Source organism: Arachis ipaensis, chromosome B10, assembly GCF_059453495.1.
Source record: "Arachis ipaensis isolate K30076 ecotype BB chromosome B10, ASM5945349v1, whole genome shotgun sequence".
Classification (NCBI taxonomy): domain Eukaryota; kingdom Viridiplantae; phylum Streptophyta; class Magnoliopsida; order Fabales; family Fabaceae; genus Arachis; species Arachis ipaensis.
The window spans coordinates 14,335,341-14,361,833 of NC_142435.1; the positions used below are offsets into that span (position 1 = coordinate 14,335,341).

Sequence of the window (26,493 nt, forward strand, 5' to 3'; positions counted from 1 at the left end):
ATATATTGACAGAAACATTGACAAGCTAAAGAAAGAAATTAATGATATTTGATGAGAAGAGGGAGTTAGAAGACAATGATGAATATCTTATGGCTAGGTACACTTCTTTTATTGGTTCAAACAAGATCACATTCAATCTATGTAGAAAACAAAAATCATTAATATTAGGATAAATACCCTTTTTCGGCCCAAACAATTTTTCTATGAGACATAGTGCATTCTAATCATCGTTAAATCTTAGTTAGGTTCTCACCCATAAAGAAAATTAGACAAATCGACTCTGCTACTAATTACCAAAGAGTTGTCCACATGACATGTTAGATGGAGTCTAATGTGTCAAAGTGTCAGTGCCATGTGTCAGATCTTTTGGTTGGAGGAATTAAAAACTCCCTCTTGATATCTTCTCCTTCTTCTTCATCCTCCTTCTCTTCTCTTCCATTTTCTTCCTCTTCTTCAGAGCCATCATCAATGGCTACCCATAAATTAGAAAATAACCCCTAAAAACCCACACAAAACCACAAAATTCATACCTTTGTTCGGTGCCACTTCTTTTCTAATTGCACTACTCCTCCACAGCGGCCACCACCAATGTTAGAAGAAGCATCAGAGAGGGAACAACAACAATGACGAAGAATCACAAGTGGAATGTATCCACCCGCTTCGGGCACATCACGTCTTTAAGGAATTCGGCCAAGAGGCGCTCTCTCCTCCGCATCAAACTCGTTTTCTCCTTCCCCTCCTATCTCCACTCTGCCACCATCACCTCCTTCCACTGCCCCTTCTTCACATTCATTGTCATCTATGCCCTCCTCTTCCTATTCTCCCCCCTTCCTTCACGTTCTCGCCGCCCTCGTTGTCCCTTCCCCTGCCCTAGCTTTCCTCGTGCCGACTATGGCCTTATTTCTGGAGATATACTTGATGGCTATGATGCACGGACACTGACACGGACACGGGACACGACACGACACGGGACACGCCGACACGCGAATTTTAAAATCTTACATGACACGGGGACACGCATATATATAAAATATAAAGTATTTTTTAGATAATTATAATGATATTTTGATATTTTATTGATATTAAATTATAAATTAAAATTTTTAATTTTTTAATGTCTTATTTTAATTATATCAAGTATTTAAAATATTTTTTATTTTAATAAATAATAATATATACTATATCTAAATTTATTTTAAAAATATATGTTAAGAATAAGACTAGACACGCAGACACGTGATTGTATTTAGGTATGTCTAGAAGTGTTCGGAGAAGATTTTTTTTTATTAAGACACGGTTGGACACAGCAGACACGCGTGTCGGACGAGTGTCGGTGAGTGTCGTGTCCAAAATATGTCCGACACGCGGACACGATAACCCAGCGAAGTGTCCGTGCTTCATAGCTTGATGGCGATGCTAATCCTGGAGCTGGTGGTGTTCGTGGCGGTGGAGAGATTTGGATGGGTAGCGATTCGGATTGGGCATGACATCATGGTGAGGAGGAGGATGTGCACGTGGTTGCTGTCGAAGATGTTTGTGGCAGTTTTGGGGCTATTCGGTGGAAGGTGGTTTAGGGTGATGGTGGTGGTGGTTTAGGGCGAGAAAGAGAAGAGTGGGAGGAAGAGGAAACCACGGTGGTAGTGGTGAAGGTGAAACTCGATGATGATGGAGATGGAGATGAGAAGAGAAAGAAGAAGAAGAAAAGGAGGAAATGGAGGAGAAGAGGAGGAGGATAAAGAAGAAGAAGAGGAAGATGTCAAGAGGGGTTTTTAGTCCCTCTAACCAAAGGATTTGACACGTGGCACTAACACTTTAACACATTAAACTCCACCGGACACGTTATATAGGTAACCCTTTGGCAATTGGTAGTAGGGGTTGATTTGTCCAATTTCTTTTTATAGGCGGGACCTGATTGAGGTTTAATGATGATTAAAGTGTTATATATCTCACGGAAAAAAGGTCAAAGCCGAAAAGGATATTTACCCTTAATATTATTATTCCTTTCTCATCCTTTAAATTGTTCACTACTTAATCACACTAAAACTATTCAATTTTCTTCCACAATTTATATATTAATTTACTCTTAATTAATTAAAAATTGATATATTCCAAGATTATTGTGTAGTAATACGATAATAATTAATTAATTGAAGGGGCAAGTTCTGAAATTAGAGCTGAAACAGCAAGGGTGTTAGCAAAGAGAGGAGTAAGAGTAGTTATTGCAGCAAAAGAGTTAAAGAAAGCAAAAGATGTGATAGAGAATATCCGAAAGGAGACATCAAATGCTAAGGTTTTTCTGTTAGAGATTGATTTTAGCTCTTTTGCTTTTATTCATAGATTTTGTTTTGGGTTCTTAGCTTTGAAACTCTCTCTCTCTCCTTATTAAAATTCTATATTTAGGATGCAATGACTTTTGTTTTGACAGAAACAATATAAAAATATTCTCTCCAAACCTTGAATTCTCTGAAGATAAATTTAAAATGACATTTTCTACAAATTATTTAGGTACAATTTTCAATATTTATATATAATTACATTCTTCAATGATCGAATATACTAAAAAACAGAGATAGACTAATACGTTCAATTAACAATGTCTCAAATTAAGTAAACATGACAAAGATCTTAGTCTCTATCCCACCAAAAAAAACTAATATGTATTTGGATAATATATATTCATCTGCTTAAGGAAGTATCCAAAAGTTGAATTTCACTAAGTGAATACATAGCAATTACTCATCCGCTTAAAAAAGTATTAAGGAGGTTTAATTCCACCTAGTGGATATATAGCAATTCATTGACTACTAACAAATCATTAATAACAAACCCTTACATAAAATTATGATCTTTGAGAAATTAGTTATTGGTATATAAAATTAGAGAATACCGACATACAAAAAATAAATTTTTTGAATGATTTTTTACAATACACTTGATTAATGATTGTAATAGTTTTCTATTGTCAAACCGCCATAGTATAATTTATTTTATATAAAGAACATATTTAAAAAGTTATTATTTAATAAAGTTGTGCTATTATATTTTATGAATTAATGTATTTAAACATTTTGTAAAAATGGGCTATTAAATATCCTTGTTATTGGTCAATCTAATCTCCTATCTTCATTAATAATCAGTAGACACTTCTTAATTAGCTGAGAAAAGTTGATATCATATGAAGAAAAATGAGAAGCAACATCTAACATGTTTATATGTTTAAAGCCTTCTAAAATAAGAAAAGGAGCAATATTGTAAACAATACTTTTTTATGCAGGACCATCATTTTATTATGGAGCAAGCTTTGAAATACTTTAGCCTTCATTCAGGATGACAGGGTCCTCATATCTCGCATCTCTTGTTTGTTGATGATCTGTTTTTATTCATGGAAGCATCCCCAGAACAGATGAGAATTGCTATAGAGAGTTTGGAGGAATTTAAAAAGGCTTCGGGCTTTAAGGTAAATCCAATGAAAACTTCACTTTATTTCTCCAAGAATGTTGTTGTACGGACCAGACAAGAGATTGTTAGATTGAGTGGTTTTTCTGAAGTGGAAAGTCTAGGAAGGTATTTTGATGCCATATTTAATAATAAGAAAAAAGAGAAGGATAAATTTAAAAACATTATTGATAGAGTGGCTGGGAAGTTGAAAGGGTGAAAAGCAAAGTGTCTTTCGTTGGGAGCGAGAATTACTTTAGTGCAGTTTGCCATAAGTCCTTCAATTAACTTTGATATGATGTACACCTCCATACCAGAGGGAGTTTGTTTGGAAATTGAAAAAATGCAAAGAAAATTTATATAGGGAGAGGAGACTAATAAGAGAAGAATACACAATGTTAACTGGGAGGTTCTATGCAAACCAAAAATAATTAGAGGAATGGAGATCAAAAGGCTTGAGGCAATGAATGAAGTTTTTCTTGTTAAACTGTTATGGCATCTACTAAAGAATGAGAAGGCTTTGTGGTCTGAGGTTCTAAGAAGTAAGTACGGGAGAGGAAAAAATTTACTCCATGAACTTCAAATATGCTCATCAGATTCAACACTATGGAGAAGCTTGGCCAAAGTTTGGAATTGCTTGATCCAAAATACTTACATCTCTATTGGGGATGGAAGATCAACTAAGCTTTGGACTGATAAATGGATAAAGGGAGGCTCCCCTTTAATCCAATGCATTGCTGCGGGAGAGGAGGTGGATCTCAGTCTAACAGTGCATAATGCCATCACTGTAGCAGGGGAATGGAATGTAACTTATTTGCAGAATTTTCTGACTGAAGACATCTTAAGTACCATCAAAGCCATGCCGCCAGCGATGGACTCTATGGGACAGGACACGTTAACCTAAGAGCTCACAAATGACGGAGAATTCTCAGTATCTAGCGCCTATAGCGCACTAGCTCAGCATGAGGAAGAGCAAGACCAAGTTTGGACCCTGATATGGAGGTGGAAAGGACCTCACATAATAAAAATTTTTCTTTGGATGGTGGTTCATAAGAAAATACTCACATCAAAGAGAAGAGCAAGAATGTTCTTCTTTAGAGCTCCCTTCTATTCTTGAATTCGGTGGAATCTGACTGCGGATCAGACCAAAAGCGATTGGATGACGTAATTTTTTGTAACTTGTTGGTGGATATGGTAGTGGAGGAACAAATAAATCTTCACACTTCCTTTTTGTAGATCTCAAAATGCCGACCATCTTATTCAGAAATACATTAAGAATATAGAAGAAGTCTTTGAGAGGACCAAACCCTTGGAGAATCAGCAAACGCGGGAGGAGATACATATTGGCTGGTTGAAGCCACCAGAGGGATGGTCAAAGCTCAACTCAAACGGAGCTGTGAGCGGGAATCCAGGAAAGGCGAGATGTGGAGGCTTAATTAGAGATAAGAATGGAAGGTGGATCGCTGGGTATATATAGTGAACATAGGAACATGTACCTCAATTCAAGCCGAGTTGTGGGGAATATTCCATGGTATTAAAATTGCATGGAAGTTGGGCTTAAGATTTTTGGTAGTGGAGTCAGACTCCAAGGTAGTAGTGGATATGATCAACAAGGCAAAGGATTCAACACAACATCCAGTGCCTTTAATAAGAAGAATTGGTGATTATCTCAAAAGGAATTGGTGTATTCAAATCAAGCATATCTATCGAGCAGCAAACCAATGAGCGGACTCGCTTGACAAGGAGAGTTTTAAAATTAATCCTGGCTTTCTTTTTATAGATCAGTTCCCGACTAGATTAAGACTAATTTTTACTAATGATTGTAGAGGGATATCTTTTTCTCGAATAGTTGCTGCTTTATAATTTTTAGGCTTTGGCCACGTCACAATACAAAAAAAAAATACTTTAGCCTTCATTTTTTTTTTTTTTTGGTCATGCCTTCATTTTTAATAAACAAATATATCAATCACCGAGCAAGAGCAAGCATGCGCCATTTTTTAATTGATTCCAAATCAAAACAAACTACATGGCCCATTCCCATAATATAATACTTCTATTGATTATGTTTTGTTGTTCTCCTTATCTGAACCAAAGAATCGAAGACAACAAAAAGAGAGGGGGTAAAGAAAAATAATGAACAAACAGAAAAGGAGACATGATTAGAGGACACAATAAATAAAATACAACAAAATTCAAGATGGGTCGTAAAGAAAAAGAAAAGTCACATAATTCATTTGTTTACTATTTTCCAACTTTAATTGCAGGACATTTTTTGTTAACGAAGATTCTATTAGAGAAATTGATAGATACAGCAAAGAAGACAGGCATTGAAGGAAGAATAATAAACGTTTCCTCTGTCATCCAGAGGCTGTTTTCGCTTCAATGACATGGTCGCCGGAAAAAAGTACCACCATCACTTGCTTCTTATATGCTAAATTTTCAGAACATGTCTAACAATTGCACTAAATGATGGATACTAACCATTGTAATTCTCTTCCCCATGACAAATGCAGCTATAATGGCACACGCTTATATGCTCAGTCAAAATTGGCCAGCATTCTACATGTGAAGGAAATGGCTAGACAGCACAAGGTTAGAATGACATCATAATAACACACCTAAACTTTATGTTTCATTATGCTACGAAAGTTAAAACTTTGCATGTCCCTCTAAAATATTCTTGGAAATTGGGTGATAACACAGCCAAGGAATGCTAGAGTAACTATCAATGCAGTTCATCCAAGAATTATTAGAGCTCATCGGGGCTTAATTACGGGTAAGAACAAACGCTAATTATTTTGGCATCGGTATGGTTGTTTCACACTTTGATATAAGATTGAAGAAGTTACTCAACGTTCACATAACTTCCTTGCAGATTCCCTATTTTTCATCGCATCCAAGTTACTCAAATCAATATCGCAGGGTGCGGCAACCACATGTTATGTTGCTCTAAGTCCACAAGCAGAAAGGGCGAGTGAGAAATATTTCAGATTGCAACAAATGTAACTGCTCAAGAATAGAGTACACTTTATGTGACTGGCAATCATAATCACTAGGTGTCTAGGTCACATGGTAATTTTACAGCAACTTTCACACGCAAAAGCTTGATACATAATGGTTAACAATAAGAAAATTCACACAAAAGGGTAGCCAAAAAGAAAACACAAAAACCATGGAGATCTAACTGAATACACTGCTTCATTTACAAAGCCAATGCAAGATATTGGTACCATAAGTCCATAACGACGGATATCAAGGGAGGGAGAGGGGGATATAAAAAGAAGCAATTTCCACATAAGGAACACGGCTTTTCAAAAAAGCTACATTAAATTCCTGTTTCCCAATACATAATAAGATACAATATCCATTTTTTGGAGATCTCTAATCTGCTATATACAGACATCGAGAAGGTAAATAAATCTGAAGTGTCTGTTAGCTCTTAGCAACGTTAACCATAAGTCATGCCTATAAAGATCACTTCAGCAAACTCAGCATGCATCATAAAATGAGGAGGCAAGCATCCTCCATTTGGATTCATCTCGTGGCCTGCATATAAGGATATACCACACCAGTAACTGTCATATTCAGAGAGACATACCAGAACAACACAGTTTTCTAATGTAGAAAAGTTGCCACTAAAATGAATTTCTCATTAAACAGTGACAGAATCCCAGAACACTCCCCCCCCCCCCCCCCCCCCCAAAAAAAAAAAAAAAAAACCCTCCACATTTTACCCCAGGGTAGGTGGGGAATGGGAGGGGATGCAACATTGCCGAACTGAAGAATGGGTAAAGATATAACCTCAAACATATCGTGGCAGCATGTGTCTACATGCTTGCAATTGACAATATCAAATTCTGAAGACTTCTTTTCTGTGCTGGGAAGAGTTATATTTACATTTTAGTTATAATCTACTTGATTCTGACTTTTCATTTTGGTTTAGTATTGAGTTGAATTTTCTTATATTACAACAAAAAAATCAAAATGAAAATACTAATTAATGTTTTCTATTTTAGGCCATCGAATATGAAAACAGAGTCATAATCATACTCATACTGCTCTACTTTATTCAGGTTGAAATTTTTTCAACGTGGGACCATTTTACCTGTTTATCCATTGATAAATGAATCAAATATATACAACAACAATAAAGCCTTATCCCACTAGGTGGAATCGGCCACATGGATCAAACGACGCCATGTCCAGTAATTTATTATGCAAAACAAAATTTGAAAATCGATACAAACATACATTTTTAAAATCACTTTTCAAGTAATATATCCAAACACAACTAATTGCATCATACCTTCAAACGAGGAGACCGGCGAATGGATGATGCGGAACCAGGAGATAGAATTCCTGAATTTACCCTTCTTTGAATATGTTGTTTGTTAATATTTGAATTAACTTTGACAGGCTCAACATGATCATTGATTCCCTCAGCCGTAGTATCACTTCTAGCAGATGACATTGATAAAACTGGAGCAGATGCAGACATCAACATAGATTCTTCATGTTCAACTGTAGTCTGAACAAAACCCCCTGTTTTTTCATAATTTTAGAATATAACACTTATAAGAAGCCCTTTTTCATCAATGTTCCAAATACTATTTAACAAGTTGAGAGAAGGGTAACATGTCAGAGCTTGACAAAGATAGAACTGCAACAGACTAGGGTTCATAATATTATCTTAACAGACAAACAACAGAATATATTTGAAAAATAACATTCATATAATAAACAATAAGAATAGTAATGATAAACTGGACTAACAAATAAAACATCATTTGACCAAGATAAACATGATGAATAGCAATGACTCAGTTTGACAGAATACCATCTGGTTTACTCCTCATAAAGACAAATTCATGGTTTACATCAAATAATAATTAGATTGAACAAAAGGTCAGCTCAATTGTGATGTGATTGAAGTGGCCGTTCCAGACTTCCAGCCTCATAATATATAGGAACCCCATGGTCTTAATGGCTTAATGCACTCATATAAAAGACTAGAGATATGACTATACCTTGTGTCACTGCCTCCTGGAACTTTTTCCTCATTACTCTAGCAAATTTAAATAACCCATTTGTCTTGTTTAATTCATGGATCAGATCTTCTGTGTTTTCAAGGGAAGGTTCACAACTTAACACTGATACAAAAGACAAAATTCAGATTTCTTGAGCTAGTATATCAGTATACTTTTAAGATCATAGATGAAACCGGATATCCTGCTTACATGTGTAAGTATTGTTTTCATGGCGGATGGTAAAAGAATATTCCTCATTTGGGTTGTTCATGTTTATATTCTTGAATGTGAATTTTACTCCTGAAGAGCAGAAGAATTAGTGATAGTAAGTTTGAAAAGAATAATCCATGGACAAAAATATTGACATCAATTACCGTGTCCACCTTCAACATGAAAGCCAAGGACCCTATTGTACCAAGAGATGGCCTCCTGTGTTTCATCTTGTTCAATTCTTTCATTTGACCTCCCTTCAGATGCTGCTAAAGCTATTTACAGAAGAAAAAGGAAGCTAGGAGAGATGAGCTCAGAGTAGTTCATAATATCTCTTACATCACAGAATTTCAAACATCAGTAAGTCGGTCAATAAAGATAACGGAAAAGGGAAATAGAGACGACATAGTTACAAAACCATTGTAAATCATCCTTCAAAACTTCTTTCACAAGAGTTGCAACCAGAAATCATGTGTAAATAGAGAATATAGATTTCTTGATATTATAGTATGAAATTACTCAGTCTAAATGTTTAAACTAAAAAAGGGATGCATATGAATAATTATATTTTTAACATGTTTTTTAAATTTTCTTATACTATTTTTCTTTTTTTTTTCTTTTTTTTTTTTTTTTTAGAATAACAAATATTAAACTCTAGCTTTTTTTTAGTCATAAAAATTTTAATACTATGTCATAAAATCACTCAACCAAAAGATTAAATTGATAGGATATACATGAATGGAAGACCAGGATGAAAGCACTTTTGACTCGTGCTAAAAACATGATTAAAAATCAACATTCCAGAGATCAAAAGGATTAAGAGATGAAAAGGAAATTCGCACTATGCTGCATTCTGGCAAGTAATGATACTAAGGGATAACTATTTTTCTCTTTACAATGTTACTCATTTATAATATTTGCAGCTTGCTATAATGATTTCCAAGATGAATTGCAGATAGTTGGTGGCACCAACACCTTTAATTATAATGCACAATAATAATATAATATATAGTAGTAGCATAGTAGCCATTACAAAGATAGAGGCCAGAGGGATTTGTGTTGACAGATGCTAACTGCTACATTTTAAGTTGGTCATTATGGCTTATTACACTACACCAGTGCTAATATCTAATTATTATCTTTACCATGGAAAATGAAGGGCAATAATGCAAACTTAATCTTCGTATACTTCCCTTTGAAAGTGGTAGATGCTGTCTTTTCTTTTCTTTCTAATTTAGTACGTTTATAATTTTATGTTGAATTTCTTTAAGATTTTATTGTTTTTAATTTTACTTTGAATTTAATTTTTTATTTTCTATTTTATTAATATGTATGAAATATGGAATGATTGAATTTTATATTTGCTTGAAAATTTTAATTTTCCTGCGGATAGGGTAAGGTAGGATAGGATTGAGAACTTTATGGTGCAGGTAGAGTTACTCAACCCACGGGTAGGGTAGGATTGAGTTTTAAAAAAGTTTTCAACCTGCAGGTAAGATTAGGGTAGAGTCCAAACCCTACCCTACCCTATCCATTGCCAACCCTAAATCTAGCCTTATCCCACCATAACTTGGGTTTCTTTTTTCTTTTGTTTATTTGCTCAAACCTGTTTGTTTGAGTTTGAAACCATCTTTATTTTCATTTAAGTATTATTTGTTCCGAGTTGATTTTAATATCATATTTTGTTCCTTTTAATCCCGCCCCCTATGCATTATTTCTTTTTCTGATTCTATGACTTGTGTTTTTCACTTCTGCATATTTGAGCTTACTGCGGTTGAAAATTCCCCATATGTTCTTAAGTAATAGACCAGAGATTGCTGCACTAGCACTATGGCTAAAACCATAACTTCAAATACCTCTCACAAAATCTGGAACTGTACGCTCCCTTGAAATAAACAGCACTAACTTTCTCTATGTAATACTCACCACTGAGTATCCTCTTATGACAGAATAATGCAACAATAATGTTACAATCAAGACAACTTTTATTGGTCCCAATATCTAAGATATATCCATTTATCTGTCCACCCATGTAGTAGAGATTCAGAATGTATGTTGATGTTATGAGTAGCATCTTTTTATAAACGTAAGTTAAAGTAGCATCTTTGTCATTGGCCAGCCCACTTTGATCCATAACTCAATAATCAAGGATCCATAGAGTATCTTACATCAGGAATTTCAATAAAGAACTAAACCTCAAACATAAAATTCACACATTTTTCACAATATTTAAATCTTCCAGTGAATTATAGTTCAAGTCAGAAACCTTTCTGTACAAATTACATATAACAAAACTTTTGTAACAAAATCTTTGACAATTCTGCTATGTCGACCCAGCCAATGTATTATTTAGTATAACTTGATTCCATTCAACATATAATTTGTGAAAGTTTACACATAACTACATAAGTTTTAATCCATCACGTAAAATACAATCATACTAGATGTATACTAAAATCAGTCACCAAAATTAGCCAACAGTATAGAATATACATTGAAATACAAAATACACATTGAAAATGAGTTAAACTACATATATATTTATACAAAAGTACAAGGTGACTGATTTTGGTGTGCAAATAACATTTTTGCGTAAAATATGCCCACCAAAAACAACCAAGTACAAACACAAGAAAAATTATCTACAACCATGTGATTCAAATGTCAATGCCAGAACAACTGAAAATCTTTAAACAAATTACGTATTAGGTGTTAACAAGTTATAAAGCGGATGTTAACAACTTCCACTCTACTACAGAAACAAAACCAGAAACAGCTTATTTATTTAAATAGCTAGAAATAGTTGCAACCACATGCAAAAAAAAGGTAATTACCAAGAGACTGTCGAGCGAGAAATTCCGCAAACTCTTGTTTCTTTGTCTGCTGCTGCTGAATGCTTGCCTTAAGGCCTTCCACTCTAGCCTTTGCAGAGGCAATAGCATCCGACAAGGCCATTCGTTTGGCTTCTTTACGGGTCTTAACTGAACCATCAAAATAATATACAGCAGATCAATTTAATTTTAAAAAACAAAAAAAAAAAAACAAAACAAAAAAAAGGTTGCAGAGAGGTAACACTAAATTATCAATATGTTCCCAAAAGGTTACACGATGATTTATTGCAAACACGAAAACTAGATGAGCGATTTCAATTCTAACTAAAAACCACAAAAATAAAAATTTAAGAAGAAAATCTAGAATGAAAAATAAAAAAGGAAGTTGTAGAATAAAAAATGAGAAAAGAAAACCAGGAGTACCTGCAATTGCTTTGACCAAATCATCCTCGGCTTCCCTAACTTTACCTTTAGCCTCTTCCAATTTCCCTACAAAAAAAAGAATCAGTAAAGTACAAGAATAAAAACTTAACGACAGTAACATTTCTGATTTGTAGCCCAGAGTAAAGCATGAAGTAGAAACCCTAAGACCTTGAAGTTGAGCTGTTTCATGAGCGGTGGACTTGAGGGATTGGAGGGATTTGGAGGATGAAGCGACCAAGTCATCAATTTTGCGCAGTTGAAGAGGGATCTCTGAGTCACATATTGAGCTCACCGACAATTCCATCCTCTTGTTTCTTCTCTCTTTTTACTCTTCCCCACGAATGCTTTTCAGCAAGGCTGCGAGAAATAAAAAAAAATGACATAAACTATGCATTGAATAATAAACCACTCCAATTTCACAAAGTTACAAAAGTTTCCAAATTCAATTTCCATCATTCCCTCGAAAAGGTGGAATGCATCAAAAAAGCAGAACCGTGCAATCTAATAGCCAATGATAGTACAAGATTCAAACTTTAACCAATTCTAAGTTTCTAACAACAAGAAACCACACACAGACACGGAAGGACAAAAATAAACTGAAGAAGCAGTGCTTACGGGCGGCGAGGGAGAAATGGAGGTGACAGCGAGGAGAACACGGCCGAGCAGAGAGAGACACGTTCGCAGTGAACCGGTGAGACAGAGTGAGGTCGGAGAGAGAGAGAGAGAGAGATCGAAGAGAGAGCGCGCGCTTAAAGAAAATCAAACAAAGACGAGGAGAATAGGCTCGAAGAGAGAGAGCGCGCTTAAAAACCAAGGTTGTGACTTGTGAGAACCGAACTGGTCACTGATTCAGTAAAGTGACTAATTTAATGAAATTGGAATGCAATTTTAAATTAATAAATTTTAAAATTTTATTATTTTATATAATAATTTATTTATATTTTATCATTAAAAATTTATAATAAAATTTTTTTATTTAATTTTTAAACTAGAATCAAACTCAACCGCTTGACAATTAAGATAAGAAAAAATATAGGAAGACAATGAAAAATACTAAACAATGTGAATAATGAATATATCGGATATTTATTTTACTATGTGTGCGGATGGTTATTCTAATATTAAAATTTAGGTGGTTAATTTAAAAATATAATGTGTTTTGATTTGATTGGCAATTATTCATGTTATTCAAAAAAGTTATTTGTTGCCTAATATTACCCGAAAGATAAACACTCTAAGAAAAGAATTCTTGTAATATAAGAACTAAAGAAATGAATTCAGAAATTTAGAATGGAAAATATTATTAAGAATCAATACACACTAATCATATTATTTTGAGCTAAAAACTGAATCACACTTCTAAATACAAGATTTGCAATCTATGCTATATACATGAAAATTATTGACATGAAACAGAATAACTAACTAATCAAGATTTTATCTACTTTTCTTTCGCTCTTTTCTTGAACCGAATCTTGTTCTATTACATTTGTATCCTCAATATTAATCAAGTATTCAACAAAAACTCAGAATTTAAAAACTTCTCGGCATCCAAAGTCATCCAAAGCCAGAGAATCCAAAAACAAAAAATTAAACAAAGAATCTGTTATGCAGATTTTTAGCAAAATCTAGGTTGGTTCGATATCTAATGATTTATAAGTGAAACCTACTCCTCTTATGAGTACCAGTTTTCAAATTGTGCACCAAAAGATCCCAATTTTGGACGAATATAGAAGGAAAGGAAAAATTTGAAATGTAAAGGGAATTTAAATGACTTGAAATCAAAATTACAGAACAAAGTAAATGACTTGAAATTAAAATAAAGCAATAAAATACCTTTAACAAAGGTCAAAGGACTTTGAATTCGAAAGACAATACGGAAATGTTAAAGAAGAAAACAAAGACTTTGCAAAGGAAAGTAAATTTGCAGAAAGAGTAAAGATTACAAAAAATTTTAAAGAAATATAAAAGACATGAAAGAAATTTTACGAAAAAAAAAGCTCTTTGCAGACTCAGAAAGTCAATGAAGAATTGGAAATGTGAGTGTGCGAGAGTATTTTTCTAAAAACGAATTTCAACCCTTATTCCTTCCATTCTTCAACTATTTATAAGAATCATTGACCAATCAAACTTCAACATATTTTCCATGTGTAAAAATTCTTTGATAATTGTTCGCGCATTTGTAGATGATCATGTGACTGCTACTAGTTATCTTTACTTGTTAACCTCCTTACCATTTCAATTGTTTCACCTATTTTTTTTAAGAGTTAATCTGATTAAATCCATCTTTCTTGTCGATAAACTCTTCCTGATGAGATTCACAATCTTTGAAGATACCAAACGAGTCTCAAACTCGATTTTTAAAACTTGTTTAATTTTGACTAACAAACTCTCCTTTAGGATTGACGTTCATCGCAATCAAACTGGGAATATAATGTTTAATCCTATATGAACAAGACTCTTTAAATGTTATATTCAATTAATTAATCTAAACAAAGTCCATTAACTACCCATGCCTCCATAAATCCAATAATTATATCCATTACAGCACGTTTTTCCATTAATTACAGCTTCTCTCTTCTTTAGTTTTACTTTTCAAGAATTTTTTTTTCAAATTTGAAAAAACAAACCACAAAAACCCTTCACCTCCAATAAAGAAGAACTCTATTTTCCTTTCACCGTTCTCTTCGGCAACACCTCCTCAATCAACGATAACACAACAGTGACTTCCTTAATTTTCAGGTTCTTTCACTTATTCTTCTCCTCATTCTATCTAGTAATTGTTCTATCTCCAACTTCATCTTTTTTCTTTCCCTGATTTTATTCCCTTTTCTATAACAATGGCTTCATCTAAAGCTCCAGAAACTTCATCATCCAGAGATAAAGGGAAACAAATCTTAAATTGAAACTTTTGAACAACCCGATTTGAAAAAATGCAAGAAATAACAAAAATGAGATTGAAGAAAAAAATGATAAACCTGTACAAAAGTATGTGTTAATTTTCGGTGTATTTTGTCAATTTTATTATGTTTATTTGCATGATGATTGTTTGCTTTTTCAAGATACAGGAAAAAACTACATATATTCCAAAAAGTGGGCTCCACTTGACAAAAGCTCAATATGATTTTTCACAAATGTAAGATTCAATATCTGAAATTATTTCTTTGCCAAAATTTCCTAAAACCTTATGTAATTACTCTAGTTTTACTGAATAATATTTATTTTGTCCTTAGAAAGCCACATGTAAATTTGTCGAGTGAAAATGATTTTGTATTTCAAACACAGACATGCTGTCAGAGTTTTGTAAATCAGTCAAGTGATAACATGTAATTTCTATTTCTCTTACCATTTCCTTTATTTCTTATGCTACCATAATCTGCTTCTAATTTCATATCTGTTTTTTAGGATAAAAACCCCCTTTAAGATTTTATTCAAGAAAAAAAAAAGAAAAAACTACAAATATATAAGTTCTCATACAACAGAAGATGTATTTTTATTACTTGAGGTGTTGTGGTGAGATGATTTCGGTACATTACAAGTTCAACAAACAAGAAGAAACATTGCATGAAGTAAACCTTGTTCATGAAGCAAGAATAGAAAAAGAAATCTAATTGCAGGAAAGGATGAGTAGCACAACTATTGATATCGATAATGATCCTAAAGAACAAATGATTGTTCTTCGAAAACAAACTCATTCTCAATCTAAATCACTGGACATGTGAGTTTTCCAATTCACTTTCAATGTTCTAATCATTGAGTTAATCATTTGCACCTGAATGTTTACTGAATATTAACTTCTTCATTGTATGTCTTTATTAGAGTTCCACTTCAAGTATTTGCTCCTTCTTCGAAAACCCCTATCTCAAGTCTTTCGCAAACTCAACAACCTGCTGCAAAGTCTCCCATAAAGGAATATATAGAAGAAGAAGCCTATTAACGCGTAAGTATTAATTAAATTCTTTTTCTTATAGTTTCGGTGTATTTGGCTTGTCTTTCAATGTGTTTCACGTGATTTGAGGTGCATTTGGTGTTGTTTTTCTCTTTTAGTTGTAACTAGGCAACAGAATGTTATTATAGTGCTTCTGATATTTTTTTTGCATGTTTGAGTGATTTACATGAATTTTTGTCCATTTTTGAGGGATTTTGTTCAGGATTTGTGTAACTAGCCCATAGAAATTTGTTGTAGTGCTTCTGATGTCATTTTGTGCATGTTTGATTGAGTTGTATGTCTTTTTGAATTGACATTGTGTGATGCAATTGAGAAATAATAGCAGCGTATTTAGTTTGTATTTCGGTGTATTTCATGTAAATTGAGGTGCACTTAGTGTTGTTGCATTAATTAAATTCCTTTTCTAATATTTTTGCTGCATAATTCTTTTTGTGTAATCCTGCAATCCTCCACAACCTCAACAATTTGTTGCATTTGGTGTTGTTTTTCTCCCACTTTGGTGCACCATCATTTAGCTGTGCCTTTAGTCAATCAAGTAATGAAGCTACAATTACCCAAGAGGGTGAATCACCAGCTAAAATGAAAAATTCTCAAGACAGCCCAGAGCTGGTTGAAAAGTTAGAACAGTTGGTTGAGGTAATGAATACTGGGGTTGTAGCAGTATTGACATATGCTAAGGAGCAAAGTCCCCCACCAGAAAAGGTGCAGCCTACTTTGAGCTTTCTTGACAAGTTTAAAACTCCGGTAAAGTAAAAGGAAATACCAGAGGAACTTAAAGAGAAATACTATCACTGGGTCCCAAATATCAAGACTTATCAAGATGACAACACTAATGAGTGAAAAATGATATTCAGACTGAACCATGAATCTCAACTCGAGGCAACTAGAATGCACTTTGCATCTTTAAAAGCAAAATCATATATTGAAAATTTGGTAATCCTAGATTAACATTAATGATTTTCTTATGAGTTGTTGCGCCATATATGTAATAAGTTTGGATTTTTTTTTTGTTTTTGTAGGTGGTTTTTGCAATGTGTCTCAATTTTAACAGGAAAAAAATTGAAAGATTTGAAAAACTCATATACTGTCCCCTCTGATATTGTGGTAAGCTCTACAGCCTCTACTACTATTGAACTTTTAGTGTATTTTAAAAATATATTGTGTGCTGAAGCTGTTTCTTTCGGTATTATTCAAATTTTGCAGAATGCCATGTTGGAAAAACATAAGGACAACTACATCGATCCAAAAACTAACAAGCCTTTCCACATCGAAGAGATAAGGAGTATCTGCCATTTCTGAACAAAAAAAGCTTTCATCCCATCCATTTGTAAGTTTTATTTATAAAGTTTCTTAAATAATTCTTTTATTAGGTGCCAATTAGTTTAAAATATTGTTCTCTCTAGCCAAACTTTAGATATTTGTCCCATTTTGCTATACGGATCATTGGTGGCTATGGATTGCGGATGTTCCAAACAAAAATTTTCATGTCCTTAACCCATATCACAAAAAGTTCCCTTCAGAAGCTAGAACAAAAATTAATAAATTTGTTATAAATTATTTATGTGATACATATTTCCATTTTTTTTGTATAAATGCTCTTGCTTTTGTCTATTGTTATCATTATATAAATTTGATGCACTTTGGTTTGAAGCAAGGTGCACTGGTATTTGTTTGTGTGACGTTATCATTTATTCATTTTGGTGTAATTAGATGAATATACTATGTCCCACTTGATATTTGGCTTTCTTTGATTTTTAGGGCTTGATGATTTCACAAATGAAGGTGTTTGCTAGAGTAAAACCTTTAATAGATAACGATGAGGGAGTCGAAGCACCATACATTAACATCAGTGGGCAGCATACAACGTATCAATCTTTCTATCTAAGAAATTTTACTGTGTTTTTGTTACTATCCTATTTTAATGTGTTATTTCATTTTTGTCTTTAATGTTCTTTTTGTGTAATCCTGCAATCCTCTACAACCTCAACAATCTGTTGCGAAGTCTCCCACGGAGGAATATACGGAAGAACAACCTCAACAAAAAGCTCATGAGGAAGCTCTAAAAAAAAATCAGCATGTAGCTCCTCCTAATGTGTAAGCTCTACTTAATAAAATTCTTTTAAAATATTTTCTGTGCATTCTTAAATTATTTTATGTGTCACCATGTAGTCATCCACCCGCTCAAGACTTGAAAGCTGGGATAACGATAGTTGCTAATTAATGCTTTATTGAATGATGACTTTGGTGCACCATCATTTAGCCTTGCCTTTAGTCAATCAAGTAATGAAGCTACAATTACCCAAGAGGGTGAATCACCAGCTAAAATGAAAAATTCTCAAGACAGCCCAGAGCTAGTTGAAAAGTTGGAACAGTTGGTTGAGGTGATGAATACTGGGGTTACAGCAGTATTGACATATGCTAAGGAGCAAAGTCCCCCACCAGAAAAGGTGCAGCCTACTCTGAGCTTTCTTGACAAGTTTAAAACTCTGGTAAAGTAAAAGGAAATACCAGAGGAACTTAAAGAGAAATGCTATCACTGGGTCACAAATATCAAGACTTGTCAAGATGACAACACTAATGAGTGGAAAACGATATTCAGGCTGAACCATGAATCTCAACTCGAGGCAACTAGAATGCACTTTGCATCTTTAAAAGCTAACTCATATATTGAAAATTTGGTAATCCTAGATTAACATTAATGATTTTCTTATGAGTTGTTGTGCCATATATGTAATAAGTTTGGATTTTTTTTTTTGTTTTTTTAAGTGGTTTTCGTAATGTGTCTCATTTTGAACAGGAAAAAAATTGAAAGATTTGAAAAACTCATATACTATGTCCCTCTAATATTGTGGTAAGCTTTACTACTATTGAACTATCAGTGTATTTTAAAAATATATTGTGTGCTGAAGCTGTTTCTTTTGGTATTATTCAAATTTTGCAGAATGTCATGTCGGCGAAACATAAGGACAACTACATCGATCCAAAAACTAACAAGCCTTTCCGCATCGAAGAGTATAAGGAGTATCTGTCGTTTCTGTATTAAAAAAAATCTTGCATCCCATTCATTTGTAAGTTTTTATTTATAAAGTTTCTTAAATAATTCTTTTATTAGGTGCCAATTAGATTAAAATATTGTTCTCTCTAGCCAAACTTTAGATATTTGCCCCAGTTTGCTATACGGACCATTGGTGGCTATGGATTGCGGATGTTCCAAACAAAAAATTTCATGTCCTTAACCCATATCACAAAAAGTATCCTTCAGAAGCTAGAACAAATTATTTATGTGATACATATTTCCATTTTTTGTATAAATTCTCTTGTTTTTGTCTGTTGTTATCATTATATAAATTCGATGCACTTCGGTTTGAAATAAGGTGCACTGGTATTTGTTTGTGTGACGTTATCATTTATTCATTTTGGTGTAATTATATGAATATACTATGTCCCACCTGATATTTGGCTTTCTTTGATTTTTAGGGCTTGATGATTTCTGTAACGCCCTAATTATCCTAAGTCTTACCTCGTGTCATAAAGCAAAGGTTAATCAAAGGTTACGACAGTTCTAAGGCTTATACGTATTATATATAGAAGAAGTAGTATATTCTAGAAGCCCGATGAAGGATACAACTCAAAAACAGGATTTGAAAAGCTCAAAACGTACTCACGAAGCTACAAACTTAACGCACAAGATTTAGACATAATATAACAAAATATGAGAGTATAATAGTATGAAGATCTAGCCACAGCTCGCGGAGTTTAAGCCGGCTAGCTATATATACAGACCATACAGAAATCTGAAAGTTTAAAAATAGCTTATACAAGTTTTTCTCTCAAAGTAAGCCTCTAGGCAAAAGTAAATACAAAAGTGAGAGGTATAAACAAAATAAGTAAAAAGACTCCAAAATACATCCAAGATCCTCCACTCTGTCACCATCAGAACAACTCACCGAGGTGGGTTGTGACTTGTGACCTGTATATGAAAAACAACAACAGAGTATGGTATGAGAACCGGAGGTTCTCAGTATGGTAATAGTGCCCGATGATGTAAGATATAAGACTCCGGGACGCTAGAAGCAATCCTAGAACTTCATATCCATCACAAGATTCATCTTAAAGCATAATTAAAACAATAAAGCATAATGTAAACTTAACATAATAAAATCTTAGGGAATTTTTTTCTAATCTAACAGTTCTCCGCTGTCCCACAGCCTTCACCAATCTATCCTCCATGCGATCCCATCGCCACCGCCTTCCGAACCTCCTCAATCCCAGTAGAAAACATAATTAATATTAATGCAAGTAAAACACAAGTATAGGCATACATGGCAAGTAATTCAAGTAGGCAATTAGACATGTTATACAAATAGGCAAGCAATTTTAAGTCGGCAAAGCAAACAAACAGATAGAAGATGCACATGATGAATGCCTGTCCTATTGGCTGTGATATCACATTGTCGGTTCAATTGCCAACCCGATACATCTACATGGAGATGTCGCCCTTCAGAATCATAGTTGGGAACCCTCGAGATATGGTACTCGGAATACCATCTAGGATTTTGTGCATGCACACTCTAGTGATCCGAAGGGATGCAAACATGATACTCTTGCCACGGACCTCACATCTCAACGCAAGCGGGACGAACCACCGCCTTTACGCTGCTGCCGCTACCTCGACAAGCGGGATCCAACCGCCGTCCCTGCCGGGCACATAATGTCTCAATAATCTCAATTTGAAAATGGTACATCAGTGGTTTTGAAAAATTATTACTTCATTGTATCAATAATTCATCATTTCAAACTCCGAGTCCTCGACTCATCTCAACCATTGTCAATTCAACATTTCCTTTCCGAACTCATTAGTTCATCAATTTCTCAATTCATGTATCTTCCTTCTTTCTCACTCTACCAAACCCATCCTCAGTATACCAAAAACCTAAGCCTCCGTTCTCTACTTTTCTAGAAAAATACCAATTAATTCCACCTAAGACTTTTCTATATGTTTTAATATCCAAAATAAGCCAAAAAGTATTAAATAGGTGTCACAGAAGTTTACAAGCTTGTTAAAAAGGTGGAATAGTTAAAAACAAGAGTTTAGTTGAAAAATAGGGCATGTGCGTACGCACAGGGTGCGTACGCACAAGTGCAAAATTTTTCAATTCTGTTCGCTCGCACAAGGCGTGCGAACACCCTTAACAGAATGCACCTTCCAACGTGTGCGTGCGCACAGCTTGCAGAACTTCGTTGGTTGTGTGTGCGCACAGGTTCAAAAATTCACGGGTTCTGCGTGCGCACACAAACCAAAAATCATAAAATTCTGCAACATTGCAGAATTCAAATTTTGACACCAAATTTTCAACAATCATATCTTCTTCTACCAAATTCGGATTTCCACAAATTTAAACTATTTTAAAGCTTGTTCAATTATCTTTCATTTGATATAGAATGCATTGAATTTCAAACATGGTAGCTCAAGATATGATTTATTGAAGTTCATCAAACTTTCAGTTTTACCAAAAGTTCACAAATTCTCAATTTTCCCATTTCACAACCAAAGCTAAACCACCATCTTATCAGACTCCCAAAAATATCAAATTCACATTTTTCATACCTCAATTCACCACCAAACCTCATGAAATCATCAATCTCCATTATTAAATACATAATAATACATTCATGTCTCAACCAATACATTAATTCAATTATCTTTCCACCATTTCTAACATTCATCATAATCAATTTCAAATCTCAATCTCCAATACAATACTATCAATATCAATATTTCAATTTGTCAACATCCCAAATCATCAAATCATCATACAATAATTCCAACAACCAATTTAATTCAATCCTATCCTATGGGTCACTAGCTTAAGTGTCCAAAAATATTATATATTATATAGAGGAAACCGAAATCATACCTTGGCCGATTCTCAATATGCCAAAAACCCAAAAATTGAACTCCAATAAGCTCCAATTTACCAACAAGCCACCAACTCATATTCAAAGGCTCCCAAATGTCCAAAGCAATTTCAACAAGCTTCAATATTCAAACTAACATTATTCATTTCACATAAATCAAAATCTAACACTCAAAATTAATCAATGTACAAGGGTTCTTGAGAAACCTTACCTCATTCACTGAAATTTGGGATAGAACCCAACATTTTCTCACTAATGATTAGTACCTAAACAACCAAAACACAAATTTTTCTCAAGATCAACACTCACCAAACTCGAAATTCTTAGGGCAATAGGAAGAAGGGAAAAATTCAAAATCTTACCTATGAAAGTTAAATGAAAGTAACGGGCTCGACAAGAGCTTCGCGTAACCGCTGACGGCACGCAAATCGGAGCACTGTAGCTTGAGATATGATGGATTGAAGTTGTATTTGAATAGTAATTTTGGAAACCCTCACTCTCTTCTCACTTCAGCTGCTCTCCCTTTCTTGAATGTGTTTAATGAGCTGAAGTGGGTGCCTTCAAGTGCTTATATATGTTGGGCTTGGGCCTAACTTGGGCCCGATCCAATCCGTTAGCGTTTTTAGCCCGTTTGGCCTAACTTTGGGCCAAACCTTTAAAATTAATGCCTGGTTTTCGAATTTAAATATTTTCCTAAGATTTTCTACTATTTTTAATTTTTCTCGCATAGTACCGGACAGACTTAAATCGGTTCAACCGATTCAGCTGCCAGTTTGCGGTTTTACTCGATTTTTCGCATAAAATGTATTTTTCGGCTCAGAAAAATCTACTGAGTCTAAAAATCATATTTAAATCCTCTAATCCTCATTCTAAATTTTCGGATTCTATTTTGGGTAATATTAATTATTTAATTAGACGATTAATTAGTCTCGATTCTTACAATTTCACAAAATAAAAGTGTTTGCTAGAGTAAAACCTTTGATAGATAACGATGAGGGAGTCAAAGCACCATACATTAACATTAGTGGGCAGCATACAATGTATCAATCTTTCTATCTAAGAAATTTTACTGTGTTTTTTGTTACTATCCTATTTTAATGTGTTATTTCATTTTTTGTCTTTAGCTAGAATTGTGCAATATATGTGATGAAATAGCTGAAAATAATTTATCTGAAAAAAAAATCAAAAAGGAAAAATATGTATGGAGGAATTGGAAATAGGTAACTATCGTTAAAAATAGATAACTTTCTATTACTATATTAACAGAGTTTAATAAATAAATTTCTTTAAACTGTAGGAACAAGTTGATCATTTTAGAGTCGAACATGTTTCGCTCATTCTCTTTGACAAAATAAATCAACTGAGAGATAAAATCTTTCAAGAATCCGAATCCATCAGACTCTCCAAGCCATCTGTTGCATTATTAAGTCCTTATTGTAAATTTTCATAATGAGATATTGTTGGGAATAATACACCATTCCCCCTTGAGAAAACACCTTTGACAGAGAAATAAAATAGACACAATCACAACACAAGAATTTAACGTGAAAAACTCCAATTACCGGAGAAAAAACCACGGCCGTTGTCAAATGACAACCAGAGAATATCACTATGTAAAAATTGTTATAACACATAGACTTCTTTCTCTCACCGGCACCCCAGTACACCCACACTCTCTCAAAGCAAATATCTAACTACACCTCACAATACTCTCTAATAAAGAGTACAGAGAAAAAGAAAAATCAGATACAAGCTTAAAGTTTTCTGACTGGTGCAAAAACAAATGGAGAACTTAGCCTCATATTTATAGCCTAGGCCACCCACTCCATTTGCTATCCTGAGCAATGTGGGACTAATTCAACAAAATCCTAACAGATATTAATAGTAGATAGTTTGAATGTTGTAAATTGTTAAGAAATTTTATATTGGTTGTCTACTAAATTGTCTGTATAATGTATAGTTAAAACAAACACATATTTTGTATATTTGTAAATATTCAATCCAAGATTTTCATAAAATTTCTTTAAAAAATTAAACTTCTATGAACCTGTCTGTACTATATTGATATCATGTTAATATGAACGAATCCAGGTTCACAAAAATGCGAAAAAAGAAAAATAATTTCTATAATATATCGAATTGCTACACCAAATACATCGAAAGCTATTCAAATAAACACCGAAAATGCTTATAAATTTTTCTGTAGATTTTCATGGGAAGATATAGAAATTGTGTAGGTTGAATTTCTACATTGCTTAACTATTGAATTGTCTGTGTACTGTATATTTAAAACAAACAAATCCCTTGAAAAAATTGAAAAAACTAATTTCAAAACAAACAGTAATATGGTAAAATGGAATAAAATAAGAAAATATAAAAAGTAAACCTCATTTCCATAAAAAAAATATTATATAGATTACACTGAAACTGTTACAAAATACCGAAATGCCTTCAAATAAATACCGAGAAATATATCTTATTCTCTTGAATTTCTGAACTGATAATTCACAATATGTCCATGATAATGGCTAAAATTTGACTACACCACTAATCAACCATCTAAAAGGTTCAACTACAAAAAGTAAATCATATATTAGCACAACTATTAACATGCACAAACTCAATTTTTTCTATTTAAAGCACAACACTTTTACCTCACTTAGAGCTTTCTTTTTTTTTTTCTTTGAAGTTTTGCAATTTTTTTTTTCGTATTTGATTCCAATATATTTTTAGGATGGTCTCTTGTTGTCATGCGTGGAGGGTTTTGAAACTCGTTAATATCTTCCAACGAATCATCGTTGTGAGATAACAGACATTTTTCTTTGCTTTTGACTTTATATTCTTGCATCTCAACCATCGGATTATCATAAGCGCGGTGCAGAATCGCTGTTAACCCTCAGATTGTGATGCAAATTCACAAATATTTTGTGACCGAAATACCAAATCATCAAATCTTCTATTTCTTGGCTCCAATAAGGACTCGTCATGGCTATTCTTGATATGTGTGTGTGCCTCCTCTTTACGTTCTTACTTCGTCATTCTAATATATATCTTGGTGACACTTTATCTACTAGCTCAAAACTTAACGCGCTCAGAGAATGACGGTACAATATCCCTGTTGACTTGAATAATAAGCACTGGCATTTAACTTTAGCTGATATCCCATCATATGTAACTACTAACTTGTTGAATGTTGAGTTAGAAACCTGTTCTACAATTTCATATACCGTAAAATCTAGAGCGAACTACGTTGATCTTGTGATGTAATTCACCATTCCTCTAAATTGTGCATGGACTTCTCTAAACTTCTCGTGAGTATACATATACTGAAATTTAGCTTCTATTGATGATTTTGTTGCATACGGTATGATAGTATGAAAATCTGCAGCATCTGATTCTCTCTCTTTACTCTCTATTTCCTAGACAATTATCATACTATTTGACAAATTGGATAAATGAGCTATTGCGTGTAATAAACTTGTTAAAAAAAAGTATGCATGCTCTTGTTCCTTTGTGTGCTTCTCATTCCGATCCATAAGTGGTGATCAAGATAAAATAGGATCCATAAATGACGATTTTCAAAAAACTCTGAAAAAATGATAAAATACCTAAATCATAATCAAATATACCAAAAGATATATAGGTTGACACCTCTACTACACAAGCAAAACACATAAATATTCAGACACTAAAAGTAATAACATCAATTAATCCTAATAAATACATCATTACATGAAAGCCATTTATTATCGCCAACACCATACTTCATCAAAAAATCATTCAAATTCCTATCAAATGCTTCTTTTGTAAAAGAGTTCCAAACAACATGACCTATCTCGTGTTCAATTTCTTCGTGTCGCTTGTAGCCATTTAATTTATGTGGAATCTTCTTCATGATATGCAAATACACCATCTGTGAATTGTTGTGGGCATACAAGTTTCAATAGCCATTTGCATCGATGCACATTAATTAGTAAGAATGCCTTTTGGACCATTTTTTCTCATACAATAAAGCCAACATTCAAATAACCATTTGAATGATTGAATATTCTCGTTTTTCATCAAAGCACATCCCAAAAGTGTTGACTGACCGTGATGATTCGCACCAACAAAAGAACCAAAAACCAAATTATACCTGAAGACAACAACACATAAACAAATCATATATACACCGAAAAACGATATTATATACACCGAAAGTAGTTTCAAAAAACACATAAACTAAAACAACAAATTACTTATTTGTATTGTAATTGGTATCGAATGAAATAACATCTCCAAAATACTCACAAGCAGCCCTACTTCTTGCGTCGACCCAAAAAACAATCTTAATTTACCAATCAACCTCAAGTTCAAGCTCGAAAAAGAAATTCTTATTATTTTCTTTCATTCTTAATAAGTATTTTTCAAATTCTTTTTCATCCTCTAGTTCTGAAACATTACATACTTCTCTCGTAATGTAATTTCTCACATATTTTTAAATAAAACTTAATTTACGATGACTTCTTATTGATGTCACAAATGATTGATATGTTTTGCTTGGTCTGATTCCAATTTTGTCGTTATTCTCAATTGTACGGTGTACAGACATGCTTAATTATCTGTGCCATTTAAGCATCTCAGTTTGATTTGGACAGCACGAATGTGAATGATGCAACACAACTTTCAAAATGATCCAAACACCAACATCATTTAATAT

The 26,493-nt window shown here is 33.6% G+C and overlaps 1 protein-coding gene and 1 pseudogene across 6 annotated transcripts; one reads left to right on the forward strand and one right to left on the reverse strand.

The window, feature by feature from the left end:
* Window positions 1-1,407: 1,407 nt before the first annotated feature.
* On the forward strand, window positions 1,408-6,484 carry LOC107620171 (short-chain dehydrogenase TIC 32 B, chloroplastic-like; annotated as a pseudogene).
* A 27-nt stretch (window positions 6,485-6,511) lies between these two features.
* LOC107623782 (kinetochore protein) lies at window positions 6,512-12,777 on the reverse strand. Of its 6 annotated transcripts, none has more exons than XR_015905439.1 (9): window positions 12,542-12,760; window positions 12,095-12,283; window positions 11,927-11,992; window positions 11,507-11,653; window positions 8,837-8,947; window positions 8,673-8,762; window positions 8,463-8,585; window positions 7,156-7,977; window positions 6,611-7,050 (listed from the first exon to the last, which is right to left on the reverse strand). XR_015905439.1 is itself a non-coding variant. In XM_016326153.3 (9 exons), exons 2-9 carry the CDS (start codon window positions 12,228-12,230, stop codon window positions 6,970-6,972), a joined length of 921 nt encoding a protein of 306 aa, XP_016181639.2. In that variant the 5' UTR covers window positions 12,231-12,283; window positions 12,542-12,777; the 3' UTR covers window positions 6,611-6,969. The 6 variants fall into 6 exon arrangements, 4 of the variants coding, with proteins under 4 accessions (XP_088362462.1, XP_016181639.2, XP_088362469.1 ...); XM_016326153.3 differs by having other exon boundaries at window positions 6,611-6,981; window positions 7,742-7,977; window positions 12,542-12,777; XM_088506343.1 differs by having other exon boundaries at window positions 6,611-6,981; window positions 7,742-7,977; window positions 8,846-8,947.
* Between the last annotated feature and the right edge of the window lie 13,716 nt (window positions 12,778-26,493).